This window comes from Choloepus didactylus, chromosome 2 (genome assembly GCF_015220235.1).
Source record: "Choloepus didactylus isolate mChoDid1 chromosome 2, mChoDid1.pri, whole genome shotgun sequence".
Taxonomy (NCBI): Eukaryota; Metazoa; Chordata; class Mammalia; order Pilosa; family Megalonychidae; genus Choloepus; species Choloepus didactylus.
In genome coordinates, this window is record NC_051308.1 from 6,389,481 (window position 1) to 6,406,133 (window position 16,653).

Genomic DNA, 16,653 nt, shown 5'->3' on the forward strand with positions numbered 1-16,653 from the left:
CTTTTTCAGAAATTCTAGAGTTGAAAAGTATCATCACTAGTACACCTGAACTAAAAGACATATTAAAGGAAGTCCTTCAAGCAGAGGCAAATGACCAGATAGAAATATGGATCTTCACAAAGTAATGAAGAGCACCAGAAATGGTAACACTTGTTCTGATTCTTCAATCTATTTAAAAGGTAATTGTTTAAAATAAAAATATTACAACACATTATGGGACTTATATGTAGAAGTAAACTGTACAGCAACAACAGCACAATCACCAGGAGGAAAGAAACAGAAATAAAATGTTGTAAAATTCTTATATGATTCAGGGAGTAGTAAAATATCATCTGGATTTAAGTGTGATAAGTTAAAGATGCGTACTATAAACCTAACACAATGATGAAAATAATGAAACAAAAATTATAGCTAGGAAGTCAACAAAGGAGACAAAATATAATCATAAGAAATATTCAATTAATGAAGTTAAGGCAGAAAAATATCAATAAAGGAAAAAACAACAGATAGAATAAACAAAAATAGCAAGATGGTAGATTAAACCATATTTAACCATAGCAAAAATCACAATGTAAATGGTTTAAACACATCAGTTAAAGGCAGAGTGTCAAGTTGAATAAAAAAATCAAGACCCAAAATTATGCCACTTATGATAAGCCAGTTTAGTTATAAAGATAGAAATATGTTTAAAATAAAAGAATTTTAAAAGATGCACTGTGATTACATAAATCAAAAGAAAGCTGGAGTGGCTCTCTTAATATCTGAACAAAGTAGATATCAGAGCAAATTATATTATGAGAGTATTGAGAGTCATTTCATAAAGACAGAAAGGACATAAAAAACATTTATATTCCTAATCAGAAAGCTTTGATATACGTAAAATAAAACTGAGACAATTGCAAATAGACAAATTGTAGACAAATCAACAACAGTAAAAATTTTAATACCTCTTTCTCAATAATTGATATAACTAGTAGACAAAAAATCAGAAAGCATGTAGGTATTTGTAGAAGACTCCACCCAATAGCAGAATACACATTCTTTTAGTTATTAAAGAACTCAAATTAAAGTCACAATGATATACCACTGTACAAGTATTATGATTTCTAAAATTAGAGGACTCGCCATACCAAGTGTTGATAAGGATGTGGAGCCGCCCCAATTCTCATACAATGCTGGTGGGAACGTAAAATGGTATAACCATTTTGCAAATAGTTTGGTAATTTGTTAAAAAGTTAAACTTATCACAGCACCTAGTTATCCCACTCCTAGACATCCAAGAGAAATAAAAGTATATGCCATACAAAGACTTACATGAATGTTCAAAGCAGCTTTTTATTAATAGACAAAAATTGGTTGTAACTCCATTGCCATTAACAGATGAAAGGATCAACAAATTGATACATATCCATACAATGGAATGGTACTTGGTAATAAAAAGAAATGAGCTATTGATCCATGTAACAATGTGGATAAGTCTCAAAATAATTATGCTGATTGAAATAGTATGAGAAAGAGTATTTACTGAATGATTCTGCTATATAAAATTCTATAAAATGCACACTAATCTATATGACTGAAAGCAGATCAAGAACATTAGTTGCTTGGGGAAGGGTGAGGATCCGGACAGGGAAGGGCAAGAGGGAAAATTTAAACAGCTACACAAGGAAACTTTTGGAAAGATTGATGTTTATTACTTTGATCAGAGATTGGCTTTTTTTATCCTACAGGGCCACATAATAAATATTATAGTTTTTGTAGGCCATGCGATCCCTGATACAACTACTCACCACTGCCACTGTAGCATCAAAACAGCCATAGATAAGATATAAACAAAGGGGTGTGGCTGAGTTCTAATAAAACTTTACCAAAACAGGCAGTGGGCCTAATAGTTTGCCAATCCCTGATATTGATTGCAGTGATGTTTTCACAGATGTATATGTATGTCAAAACTTAACAAACTGCACACTTTACTTTTGTACAGTTTGTGTGTATTTTATTCCTCAATAAAGCTACTTTAAAAAATTAAAACACACCAGAAAACCGTATCTTCCCCATTATGGCCTGGACAAAGTCTCATCTTAGCATGGCCTCTATATTCCTACTCTATCAGATCCATTGCCTTTCCCTCTTGGGATATTTCCTGTTAGCAGTGGAAAACACACATCATGCTGTTTCAACTCTATGCCTTTGTTTGGGTTTTCTCTCTGTCTGGAATGACCTATTTCTACCAAGTGGCTAGCTGATAATTGTACTTATGCTTTAAGATTAAATTTGGGCATTCCAGGTTGCTTTATTTGTCTTACTCTTCCCATTTCTCTTTCCTTATGCTGGGTTGGGTACCTCGTCTCCATGCCCCCATAATAATCTCTGTGTTCATATGCATGCATGTATGTATGTGTGTGTATACAAGTATGTATATATACAGATGTACATTTACTCTTGCATTATTACATTGTTCCATAATATAGATAATTGCTCTGCATCTATATACCTGAAATTTTCTCATATATTTATAATTAAAATGAATTATTATCCAGTGTCTACCTCTATTAATTGACTGTGAGCCCCCGTTTCTACCACAGGTATCACAGTGCCTGGCACATAAAAAGAATTCAATAAACCAGCAGGGTAGCTGTTATTATGACCATTTTACAGACAGGAAAACTGATAGCTAGAGAAATTATGCATTTAGCCCATAGGCACATGCCTATAAATAGCCAAGCTAGTAAGGGAAAAGAGTCCTTCTGTATCTAATCTCAAATGCTTTCCACTAATCCATGCACATTTTCATTATTGAGGGCTACCTATCTTTCACATTGGTCCCTGTCTTAGTCTTCCAGGGCTGCTACGACAAATACTACACAATGGGTCAGCGTAAACAATGAGCATTTATTGTCTTGTTTCCAAGGCCAGAAGTCCAACACCAAGGTGTTGACAGGCCATGCTTTTCCCCAGAGTCTGTAGCGTTCTGGTGCTGGCTTGCCACCATCCTTGGGCTTCCTTGGCTTGTATCTCTGCCTCTGTCACATGACGATGTCCTTGGTTGACGCCTGTGACCATCTCTGACTGACTGCATCTGAATTTCTTCTGCTTATAAAGGACTCCAGTAATATGGATTAAGGGCCACCCAGATTCAGTTTGGCCACACCTAAATAGGATCTTAAAAGATCCTATTTATAAATTAGCCCACACTTTAACTGGCAATATATCTTCAAAGGTCCTATTTTCAAATGGGATCACACCCAAAGGAACATGGATTAAGATTAAGAACATGTCTTTTGCTGGGGTACATGACTCCATCTACCACTTTCCCTTTATCTGACTTTGTCACTGCTCTACCTTCATCTCACAGATACACCAAAATGAAGACGGCCACCAACATCTACATTTTCAACCTTGCTCTGGCAGATGCCTTAGCAACCAGTACCCTGCCTTTCCAGAGTGTCAATTACCTGATGGGAACATGGCCGTTTGGAACCATCCTCTGCAAGATCGTGATCTCCATAGATTACTACAATATGTTCACCAGCATTTTCACCCTTTGCACCATGAGTGTTGATCGGTACATCGCAGTCTGCCATCCTGTCAAGGCCCTGGATTTCCGTACTCCCCGCAATGCCAAAATTGTCAACGTTTGCAATTGGATCCTCTCTTCAGCCATCGGTCTGCCTGTGATGTTCATGGCAACAACAAAATACAGGCATGGTGAGTAATGGTGCAGGTCTGAGGGATGGAGAGAGTTTATCGCTTGATACATTGGTGATGTCATAAGCCAAGAATAATTTGACCAATGACTTGGTCAGAGTGTAATTTTCTTCCTAGCAAAACGCCTTTAAATATTTCAAACAATGAATTTTTTCTCTGTAATTTTAAACCCACCAAACATCTTAAAGAGATAATATAGTCTATTTGTTCCTGATTTCTCTTCATCTGCATCATCAAAATGGTGTGTAAATAAGATCATAGCTCTCCCAGGAGTAATTAGAACTTAAACCCAAAGATTACCATGTTCAGTCTTGTTTTAAATTTCAACTGGCTTAATACATGGCAAGTTTGTCTTTCTAGACTTCATATCAGAATGATGAATTACCCATCATAAAGTGAAGTGAAAATGTCCATTAGCTGGAAACTCCTATAGACTTTGGACAGTAGTTATATTTTTCGTATCAACATAAAGACCATAGAAGTTCTTGTTCATGGTGAGAGGGTCATCTCTGTTGACCGAATCAAAAGCTTAATGAGATCAAGGTGGAGAGCTAAATGGGAAATTGAGAAAAAATTAAAAGTAACTTTCCCTAATAATCAGCAGGGAGCTAAGTTTTCCTCCACAATTTCCTTATATATTCCCTTACGTGTTTGTGTTGTAATAGCCTTAGGTTAGCTCTGGTCAAGGCTATAAATTAGGAAGCAAAATGGAAATTTTAATATTTAATAACATAATTGAATATTCCTCTTTATAATCCTTTTCTTCTAGGTTCCATAGACTGTACACTAACATTCTCTCACCCAACGTGGTACTGGGAAAATCTGCTGAAAATCTGTGTCTTCATCTTCGCCTTCATCATGCCTGTCCTCATCATTACTGTGTGTTATGGGCTGATGATCTTACGTCTCAAGAGTGTCCGCATGCTCTCGGGCTCCAAAGAAAAGGACAGGAACCTGCGAAGAATCACCAGGATGGTGCTGGTGGTTGTGGCTGTGTTCATCGTCTGCTGGACGCCCATTCACATTTACGTCATCATCAAAGCTTTGATTACCATCCCAGAAACTACTTTCCAGACAGTATCCTGGCATTTCTGCATTGCTCTAGGTTACACAAACAGTTGCCTGAATCCAGTCCTTTATGCATTTCTGGATGAAAACTTCAAACGATGCTTCAGAGAGTTCTGTATCCCAACTTCGTCCACCATTGAGCAACAAAACTCCACTCGAATTCGTCAAAACACTAGAGATCATCCTTCCACTGCCAATACAGTGGACAGAACTAACCACCAGGTATGCAGTTTCTAGATTTAGGTATACCTACTGGGGATGACATGAAAATTATAGAGTTAGTACCAACCTAAGATTTTAATCTTTTAGAGGGGATCGAGTAACTAGGGGATTGTGGTTCAACAGGAGAATGGAGGAAGGCAGAGAGGAAATTTTGATTTTAGTGTCAGAGAGGAGTTTTGATATGTAAATTGAGCTCTATATATTTAGCTATAGAGATATGCCAATTGAAATCTATCAAGGTGTTAAAACCCACCATCCTCTCTTCTGTGTAAAATTAATGATTTTATCACTTGTGGAAGTGATCTTGGTTTACATTCCTTCTCCTTTTTCTCCAGGGTTGTTATGTATTTCACACATATCACTCCAAGATCCCTATGGCTTCTTTCAAAAGCCACTCCTGCCCTGGTTCTGGGGTTAAGGAGAAAAGGTCAGCACCCAGCCCATGGTGGCCATCAAATCCCCACTGTGGCCATCAAATCAGTGTCATGGCAAAGGAGAAAAGAAAAAATATGACCAACCCTAGTTTTGTTAAGCCATTGGTTTGTAAATGTTGATACTAGATCTGTAGCGCAAACATCAAACATATTAGTTATAGAATTAAATCAATTGTGTAACAGTCATCATCCCAATTGGGCATAATATCACAAGGGATGACCATCTATTGGAAGATGTATTCCTATACACGGAAGAGTACATATGGAGCCTGCTTGGGAGATTCAAGGTTTGCACACAATGTTAGAATCATGTGGGAAATCAAAAAAGGGAAAAGAAGAAAAGCTGTCTCCAAGTTAATATTACCCTTATTAAGACATTGGTTTGCAAAATTTGGAACCTGCCCTATAAAGTATATCAAACTTATTATTTAATTACTAATATTAAATTATGGAAGTTAATTTTTAAATGTTGGTGCCAGCATCTAAAAGTCACACCCTGTGTAGTTTCAAAACAGAAATCAAATACAAACTTCTTGTGAAATAAATCCTCAAGTCAGAACTTTGCATAAAGTTTCCGGGGGTGGTGGGGGTGGGGGGGTTGGGCGGCAAGACTTTCAGGACAGAAATTCTCTGTAAAGGTGACTAGGAAGCGAAGTCTATCAGGAGCTAGAGGGAGGGCTTGTCTATCACAGGATAGACAGTGTCCTCTCTTTCTCCAGGCTCCATCTCACTGTCCCTCCCTGACCCCCGTTGCCACCACCCAACCCAGCCCAGGCTCACCCTTTCTTATTGACCAGAGAACTAGTGTAATACAGCCAGACGGATTTGCCACAAGGGACATTAATCCTTCTACCCCTGCTATTAAATAATGCTAAAATGAACACAGGAACTCACACCCCCTAGAGAGAATGAGGTAATGATGCAGATCCACTTCCAACCAAAGAGAAATTACTAACTAATTATATCTCACTTCTAATTCCATTACAGAAATAAAACCAGAAAGAAATACTTTTTCACTCTGACTTCTCTTCTCTATTTTTTTTCCATATCAAGTCCCCTAAACCTGCTCCATTACTAGGCTCTCCTCCTTTTTTAGCATCTATCAGAAGCTTGTGAGTAACTTAAAGGGGGGAGACAATGAAGTAGATTTTCTCAAATCTGAGGATAGCTTATTAAAGAAGACAGTTTACAATGCCCAGTCCTAAACTAAGGTTAAAATGTTTGAATCCACTGGAGAGTAAAATGATGGCTGTTTGAAGTATTGGTTCTTTCTCCTTACATCCCTCCTCTTGTCCCACGCTCTTTGGGATGCAGATGTTTGGTGGTGGACCCTGAACCTCTGGGTGGCCTCTCGTCACATCCCACCCTCTCTGCCATTCCTTTGCTCACCTGTTGTCCTGTAAGCACAGCTCCCAGCCAGGCAGGTGGGGCTCTTCTGAGTTGAATATGACTGTCCTTCCATTGTCCTGACACTTGCCCTTGACTCCTTTCCAAATCTAGCATTTCACATTAGTGCAGCTGTCGCACAGCCAAACAGAGGAGGAAAGAAGCTAATTGGAGCAGTTCTGTTCTAAGTAACTAAAAGGTTTGCTTCAAAAATATATCCAATTAGGTCTTATCTTTACTGCTACCTCCATGGAGCAACGTCAGTGTCAGATAACAGCAGAAACACATTAGCCTTGGCGTTGGCTGCTTTCCCAAAATGCTCAGCTGGGAAAGCCAGACAGAGAAGAAAGGCTGCCAGGAAAAGAGGAAAAGAGGAAGAGACACTCTGACATATTTGAAAATTAAGATAGATCAAAGTTACCTTTTAGTAATCTCTGCTTGTGTGTCATTGCGAGGATGAAGGCAGTAATACACAGACATCTGGAACAATTATGTAAGCTTTGGTGATAGTTTTGATAATATTATATCAAAATAATAAAATGATATTTAGGATAAATCAGAAACTTTATGACCATCAATAGGACATATATGATTATGGATAAATCAGAAATTTATGACCATCAATAGGACATATATTTGTCAGAATCTGACAAATGCTTTTGTTTTTGTTTTTATTTTTTTAGTTTTGGTTTTTAACATCATGAGCAATCAATTTAGGAAACAAAGCTACTCAGATTTGCATTACTTTTCAACTGCTTGATTGGAGTTTGTACTGGTTATAGATGCTTATGTTGTGCCTGTATATTTGTATTTTTTCAAGAAATATACTATATATGTATCATTCCAAGCACATTAGTCAACTTCATATTCTGCAGATCAGAGATCCAATATCAAACCTTCCCAGGGTGTCTGTGTTCTGACAACTACACACTGAGAATATGTCCACACAGCGCAAAGTGGAATGGAGATTTGACAGTTATCAAGGTAATTTGACTAGCCATGTGAGAAAACTCTGTTCCCAAAATTATCCTTGAGTCATACTTTCATGGTTAAAGCTGCTAGGGTAGCTTTTGCTGCCAACAAGGCTATTCCAAACTTGAGTGGCTTGAGTGGCTTGAGTGGCTTGAAACAATGACAGTCATTGTGCTTATGAGTCTATACATCAGTGATTTGGACTGGACCAGGCTGGACATTTTTTCTGCTCTTGGCTGATCTCACTCTGTAGTCAGCTGCCAGCTCAGCTGTAGGCTGGCTGATTTACGATGGCCTCAGAAACAATAGCTTGCTTCCACATGGACTCATCTCCAGCATATTAGTTTCAAGCCACAGGGCTCCAAGGAGTAAAAGAAGGAGTTTCTTGAGACATAGACTGAGAACTGGCCCAACATCACTTCCATGCTTTCTATTGATCAAGTCACCATGTTAGCCCAGATCCAAGGGAAAAAGATTCCACTTCTTGATGGGAGGAGCTTCAAAGTCACATTGCAGAGGGGTGTGGATTCAGAAAGGGCAATCATTGGGCCATTTTGCTGACAATCAACAGTAGGCACCTATGGCATGGGACAGGTAGGCCATAAGCTTCATCAGAGCAGGAACCGCATGTATCTTGATCCACATCTGTCCTGCTCCTTCTTGTACCTCCAGTATCTATCTAGCACAGCACCTGAAACTTTAAAAAGTATTCCAAGGATAACCGTTGAATGAATGAATGGGTGGAGGGCTCAAAATATTTCAGGAGATATGGAAGGTGATGGGAATAATGTTTTTCTAGTGCAACGCTCTGACATTATTTCAGGCTCACCCTACAGTAGCAGGAAAATATTCACCATAGGCTTTCTTCATTTTCTCTCCTCTAGCCTGGCCTTTGATCAAAGGTTATACTTTTCAAAATACCAGTTGCATTCATGCTTATCTTCTAATTTTATTTTTCACAAGTGCTTTTGAAGAAGAGGCACAGAGCTGAATTCAGTGCCCCAGAAAGGTCTTGCCCTGTCTGAGTATGAAACAATTGAAGAAGATGGGCTTTGTTTTTCTTTGAGACATTCCAGGATTCATTCTGCTACTGCAGCTGTGACACTCCATTTCTGATTTATGTGTAGCTTATTATCTTTATGGCTTCTAGACCTTTATTAGGTATACTAAGGCAAAAGCACTCATTTTCCATCTGCTCTCAATGCAATTTAATTTCTCTGTAAACGCACCCTCCTGCTGTCCTTATTGAACTCCTCTTTGCCTCAGAATGCTGCTCCCATCTATTCAGATCAAATCAAGCCCCGCTCAGAACTGAGATGACATCCGCTACTAAACTGCCCTCCCCACTTGACTTTTACCCCAATAGATGCAGTTTTTATTTTGGCATCGAGGTGATTTTCTGAAAACGGTGAGCTATATAGGAAAAGAAACAACCTTATGGATCAGTTGGATTATTATTTAAGGAGTTTGTATTAACAATACAGCAATAATGTAATACCACCTCATGTGTGTATGTCAGTGTTCAGGTTTAAAGGTGCTTGCCTGTGCACTAGCACATCTTCCTGTAACAGCTCAAATGGATAAAAGTGAGGAAATAAATGCCCAGGGAGGTTAAATCATTATACAAGGCCAAATAACTAGTAAGGGGCAGAACTCAGACCAGAATCCATCTTCTAATTTCAGTCTAAAGCATTTCCTTGCTTTCCCACACAATGACCCTTTGCACTCCCATATCATCTAAGCCAGAGTTTCTCAAGCTTTACCTGAGCTCGAGAAATTACAAGTTCTTAGGAAATCTTCTAAGAAATTCTGGTTCATTAGGTCGGGGTGGTTTCGTGAATAAAACAAGAAACTGAAAACTCTAACTTAAACTGTAATTTCATCTCCAACCACTATTGAATTTGTTGTTTAGGCCAGCTTGGTAGCCATATTCAGTAAAGCTGATTGGCATAATTTTTTTCACCAAATTAACCATGTATTTTGCTAAAACAGGTAACTATCAATAGACAAACCTTACTCTTCTAATATATCTATTAGTAAGCCTTAAAGACAGTGAGTAAAACAGTGATAAAGCTAACATTATGGTAACTACTCTAATTCTAACCCTCCAATTAATATTTTTAAGGCATGTTGTTGACTTTTTAATGGAAGTCAGCAGGTCAACAAATTAAGAGATGATTTGCATTTGTATCAAATATAAAACTATTCTACCCCTGACTATACTAAAAGTAGTAGCCTAATTTTAAAAATCAACTACATCACCCTCAAAAGCAGGATCTAAGATTTTTACAAGGCATCAGTGGAGAGCTAATTTGAGAAGGAAAGGCATTTCAATTCCATGACAAGTGCTCCAAATGAGAATCATTCACAAAATTACAGGGCTCAACCACATCAATTCATATTTGCGAATAAAATCAGAATGGTTATTCTTTCAATTCCATGGTTTATAGAAGAAGATAGTTCTGGCTGTGAATGTGTGTGTATGTGTGTGTGCATGATACGATATGAGTGCACCTCTTTAAGCACGTCTGATGCTAGAGCATGTCTAATTTTAATATGAATCCTATATTTCATAGATAGCAGAACTTGGTATGTTTCTATAAATTGGTTATAATTTGGGAGGAGAATATAGTGTTTAATTGGAAATTTGTTTATTCTCAGAAAATATTTGGTTTTAAGATTATTAATAATAACATTTATTGACCACTTGGTGTCCAGTATACCTTATTTAATCATTTGAAGTATGTATTATTATCTCTACTCTACAGTTGAGGAAACTAATGTTTAAGGATGTAATTTTCCCAAGGTCATAGCTAAAAAGTAGTGGAGATGAGGATTGAATCCAGTTGATTTTGATTTTAAAACTCAGGTTTTTTAACCACTGTGCCCAACTTCCAAACCCCTAACCCAGTCTGGTTTACACTTTTCCTGGTGTTGGCTCTTAGAATTGAATTTTAGCATTTATATCTTGACAGTATGAATACCACAGGTCTTTAAGTTTGTTTAGATGCATTCATAGTGCAGTTTGTGTGTGTGTGTGTGTGTGTGTGTGTGTGTGTGTGTGTGTGTAGCTAGAGATTCAAATAAATTAATGAATAGCATGGGGAATTAGAAAATTCATTAAGGAGGAACCTGGAAATCATTATAGTGAGATCAAATTATTTGTTCGAACTAAAAACTTTTATCATCACTAGAGCCATATTGACATGTATATTGACTTAACATTTTGCTTTCCCACAAGTTAAAATTCCTCATTCATTTGATGGATGTTCATTTAATATTTTCATGAGTTGACTTTTATAATTATGGAGTACAATCCCACTCTTCCAACTAGAGAAGGCCCACTTGGTGGGATGGGGGGGACCAGGGCAGAGAGTCAAGTCAGTTCAATGTGTGATGGAGCAAACCCCTTGATCTTGCAAGATTCAGTTTTCTCAACTATCACATAATTGAACTGAACCAGAAAATTATTTTACATAAGATAACTATACAATCAGTGATGTGAATTAGCTAGTGTTCCTCCCCACTGAAAACTCTAATCTTTTAGGGATGTTGATCAAATTAACATAACTTTAGCTCAGCATTTTGTTATGTTTATTGTTCCAATTTATGTAACTATCTGATAAAACACAGCAACATATTTTCCTTTAAAAATATTTAAAACAAGATATTTTATTTTGTTGAACTTAAGTTGTAAATTACTATTTTAGAACTATCTCTCATGAGAAAATTCTCAACTATTGAGTTTAAGAGTTTCTGGAACATGTCAATCTCTATTTTCTATTTTCTATAGGTTTTTGGAGCTAAATGTTGGTTTTTTTTCTGTTTTTACTTTCTACGGAAGCACATTTATTTTTACTTCCACCTCCCTGAATTTGAAATGCAGTTTCATAGTACTTTTTGTTCTTGCATTTTTTTTCCTCACACCAAACAAAATGACCATTCAAATGACTATGACCCATAAAAACCAGTCATTAACTTTTGGCCATCATCATAATTACAGTATCTTTTGGTGGGTGTACAATAAATGTTTGCAAATTATTATTGATAGAAATTCCAAAATTACTTTGAGGCAGAATTGTGAGAACTACAAATTTCCAAAATAAAATATGTCTTACCTATAATTTTTCCTCTTCCTAGAGGCTATGAAATGATTGGAAACTTTCCACAATGAAAGCAAATATTAAAACCATACTATCTATTATGTCTACTCTTTACTGCAATAAAATCCATATATATATGAATTTTATGTATAAGGGAAGCAAGAAACAGGATTTATTTCAATGTCTATATAATATAAACCACACCTGGGTGGGAGATAAGGAGGAATTTAAAGTAGTGCTTGTTGCTTTACTGTGACTCAATCAAAGGAAACGAGCCACTTTTTCTTTCCACAACACCTGAAATTAATAGGAACAAGGTGAATAAATAATTAACCCCATAGTTTCCATATAATTATTAGATATCAAGTAAATATAAGCTGAAAGTTTCATCAAAATCTAAAATAATGAACCTCTCAGTCCACCAATGGATAGGTAAAAAAATAATCAGGATCGTTTGTCTACATAAAGTATAGTGTTTATCAGGAAAGAAGGGAAGGAGGAAGGAAGGAAGGAAGAGAGGGAGGGAGGGAGGGAGAGACGGAGGAAGGAAAATGAGCTAACCCACAGAACACATTTTGTGTCTGAAGTCAGTCAGATTCTTTCTACTATTTATTTTTCATATTGACACCAGAAATCCCAGGATACTGTAAATCTACAAATCTATCAAGCCCTACCTATGCTATTTCCCCTTTATTTTTCCTAGCTACATTATCAAATTTCCATAAAGGTTAAGAAAAAGATACATTTAGGTGGAAATACACATACACACACACACACACACACACACACACACACACAGACCCCACATCCACAGCACAAGAAGAAAAGATTGTTTCTTACTGTGATGAAACTGAGTACCTCTAAGATATGTGATAGAAAAACGAAGTCTATGGAAGATGAGAATAAGAAATAAGAATATCTTATTCATGAAAAGTCAAACTATTGGGAAAAAAAAAAACCTTAACAAAGGAAAAGTGCAGTTAGTAGTGGATGCAGAATGGGCTATGAACACTCCACATTTGCCAACCATCTCTTTAATCCACCCCGTAATTCACCAACTTAGCCAGAATATCTCATTTTTGCTGCTCTTCTCTCTCCTCTTTCATGTTAGCCAAAGTGTCCTTATATTTAAAAAATCACCAAATATCATTAAATATGGGCTCATTCAGGTTCAAAACATCAACTTTTAAAAATGCTCTCTATTGAGCTACTCTTTGGATACGGAAGGGATGAATGTCACTCTAGCTTGAAATCCGGGTAGCATCCATTTTTCCACCTGAATGTCTTTTCTGGTTGCTTCAGAAATTCAGTGGAAAAATAGACTCTCAAATGGCTATGCTATAGATAAATATCAACATCTAAACCCAATAATGCAGTTGGCTTTATCAAGCAGATTCAAAATATTCAGTTCTTAAAGTAATGGATAAAAAGAGCCCTACAAAGACGGTTGCTGCAAAGGAGAGGCTAGGCCTCCCTATGGTTGTGCCTAAGAGCCTCCTCCCGAATGCCTCTTTGTTGCTCAGATGTGGCCCTGTCTCTCTAGCTAAGCCAACTTGAAAGGTGAAATCACTGCCATCCCCCCTACGTGGGATCAGACACCCAGGGGAGTGAATCTCCCTGGCAACGTGGAATATGACTCCCAGGGAGGAATGTAGACCCGGCATCGTGGGACGGAGAACATCTTCTTGACCAAAAGGGGGATGTGAAAGGAAATGAAATAAGCTTCAGTGGCAGAGAGAATCCAAAAGGAGCCGAGAGGTCACTCTGGTGGGCACTCTTACGCACACTTTAGACAACCCTTTTTAGGTTCTAAAGAATTGGGGTAGCTGGTGGTGGATACCTGAAACTATCAAACTACAACCCAGAACCCATGAATCTCGAAGACAGTTGTATAAAAATGTAGCTTATGAGGGGTGACAAGGGGATTGGGAAAGCCATAAGGACCACACTCCACTTTGTCTAGTTTATGGATGGATGAGTAGAAAAATAGGGGAAGGAAACAAACAGACAAAGGTACCCAGTGTTCTTTTTTACTTCAATTGCTCTTTTTCACTCTAATTATTATTCTTGTTATTCTTGTGTGTGTGCTAATGAAGGTGTCAGGGATTGATTTGGGTGATGAATGTACAACTATGTAATGGTACTGTGAACAATCGAAAGTACGATTTGTTTTGTATGACTGCGTGGTATATGAATATATCTCAATAAAATGAAGATTAAAAAAAAAAAAAAAAAAGAGCCCTACATATTATTTAGTCCAAACATCCTCATCCTCTAAATGTCAAAATCACAGAAATGTGTTTTTTAATCAGATACTCTTTTTATTTCTAAATGTAGAAAATGGTAGTGAAGAATCTTTTAAATACTTAGTGTTCTAGCTTACTAATGCTGCCAGAATGCAAAACACCAGAAATCAATTAGCCTTTATAAAGGGGGTTTATTTGGTTACACAGTTACAGTCTTAAGGCCAAAAAGTATCCAAGGTAAGGCATCAGCAATCAGGTACCTTCATTGAAGGATGGCCAATGGCATCTGGAAAACCTCTGTTAGCTGGGAAGGCACATGGCTGGCATCTGCTCCAGGTTCTGGTTTCAAAATGGCTTTCTCCCAGGATGTTCCTCCCTAGGCTTCAGCTCCTGAAAAATGTCACTCTTCATTGTTCTTTGGGTGTTTGTCCTCTTTTAGCTTCTCCAGAACAAAAGTCTGCTTTCAAAGGCCATCTCCAAAATGCCTCTGTAAGCTGCAGCTCCTCTCTCAGCTCCTCTCTCAGCTCCCGTTCGTTCTTCAAAGTGTCCCTCTTGGCTGTAGCAAGCTCGCTCCTTCTGTCTGAGCTTATATAGTGCTCCAGTAAACTAATCAAGACCCACACGAAATGGGCAGGGCCACACCTCCATGGAAATTATCCAATCAGAGCTATCACCTACAGTTGGGTGGGTCACATCTCCATGGAAACATTCAAAGAATTACAGTCTAATCAACACTAATATATCTGCCCACACAAGATTGCATCAAAGATCATGGTGTTTTGGGAGATATTATATATTCAAACTGGCACACTTAGTTTCAGATAGAGTTTAAGAAAATGTCACTAAAGAAATTACAGATAATTATATTTTAATATAAATTCCAGTATATAAACATTTAATTTAAAATTCAGCAGGTGGGGGGAACTTCATAATTAGTTGAGAATAGAGGATATAATACAAAATCCATGAAATTTAGATGTCTTATTCATTTATCCAAATTCCACCATGGACCAGCTGGATTTCTAGGGTAGGTTTCTCTCTCTGTGACTCAATTTCTTCATCTATAAGATTGACAATAAGCATACCAGTTACCACTTAGAGTTGATGTGGGAGATATGATTGTCCAGGCAAAGTACATAGCACAGTGCCAGAAAAGAGCATAAAATTATTATTATTCTAAAATGCACTCAAATGAGGCTTTGCTGTTTTCATCTCCTCCCTTCTCTTTTCCTTCAAGAAACTGAATTACATCAGTTGTAAATAAAATTTTAAAGGAATGGAGCAATGGAGCCAAAAGGGATCATAAGGCTGATCTATCCCAAGGTTTCTCCACTTCAGCAGTGTTGACAATTTTGGACTAGACAACTTTTTGCTGCAGGGGCTTTCCTGTGCACTGTAGGGAGTTTAGCAGCAGCACTGACCTCTGCTTCCCAGATCCAGTAGCATATTCCATTTGTGACAAACAAAAATGTATCCATCTAGACATTGACGAATGTACCCTAGAGGGGCAACCCCCTCCCCGTTAAGAACCACTGATCTAACCTTACCAATCTTATTTAATAGATAAAGAAACATTGAAGTCTAAATTAGCTGTGATGTCTTTAAAGTTGTGCCTGGCATAGTTGGAACTAGATCCCAGGTGTCTTGACTTTCGCCTTATCCTCCTCTGAAATATCACACTAATTTCTCAAGAGGAGGTTTTCTTCTGCACTGCTAACCAGTACCAAAGAATAAGGCTCAGTAATAATGGAAGATAAGGGAAAGCTCAATTCTTACACACCTGCTTTACTTCGGGCCTCTCTTTCAGAGAAAATGAACTTCACCATAAAACACGATTAAGAATTAAAGGCCAAGAAAAGGTGAAGATGTCGCTGGAGACTCTGAATGAAGCCAAATCTCCTGGTCAGCTTAAAATATTGAGAGAATTTGTGGAACTCATAATGTCTGAAACAAAAGAAGAATGTGAGTGGTTCTTGAAAACTATGGGAAAGGAATAGAGTCCCAATTTTAATGGGAACATTGTAACTGCTGAAAACCATGGGATATTTAGCTTTGCACTGACTGTTTGCAGAGCCCAGATCAATTTAATAAAATGTATTTTGAGAGCACTTAGAAAAGGAAGCAGTAACTAACATCTAGGAGGTAAGATAAGTTCCCTAAGAAGTGGTTATGGCAAAAGAAATTTCATTTTCTTAGAGTATTACAGAATAGAAATCAGGGAGACCCAGTATTGACAGCATCTTTTACAAGAGACATGACAAGCTCTTGTTAATTGCTGTTATGCTATACTATGTTAAATTATGATCTGGATATAATGGTACAATAAGATAGGTTTATACTTGCTACCATTTTAAGAGTCCTGATCAATAGAGGAATGTGAGTAAGCCAGATGATAGATAAGCAACAAAACATACAAGAAAAGTGAGCCAAACTAAAAATATCATAGTTACTAGAGAAAAACTTTAGTCTAAAACCCAACTATAACAACATAGAATGTGAGTGATAGAAGACATG

General features: G+C 37.4%; 1 protein-coding gene across 3 annotated transcripts in view; it reads left to right on the forward strand.

The window, feature by feature from the left end:
- Positions 1 to 16,653, forward strand: part of OPRM1 (opioid receptor mu 1) — a 177,434-nt gene that overhangs the window by 49,517 nt on the left and 111,264 nt on the right. Inside the window, exons 2-4 of one of the 3 annotated variants that reach the window (XM_037820005.1) lie at positions 3,356 to 3,708; positions 4,478 to 4,998; positions 7,694 to 7,738. In XM_037820005.1, coding sequence (XP_037675933.1) covers positions 3,356 to 3,708; positions 4,478 to 4,998; positions 7,694 to 7,738 — 919 coding nt within the window. Of the gene's footprint in view, positions 1 to 3,355; positions 3,709 to 4,477; positions 4,999 to 7,693; positions 7,739 to 16,653 lie in introns of those variants that run through there. The other 2 variants (XM_037820001.1, XM_037820015.1) reach the window with 2 other exon arrangements.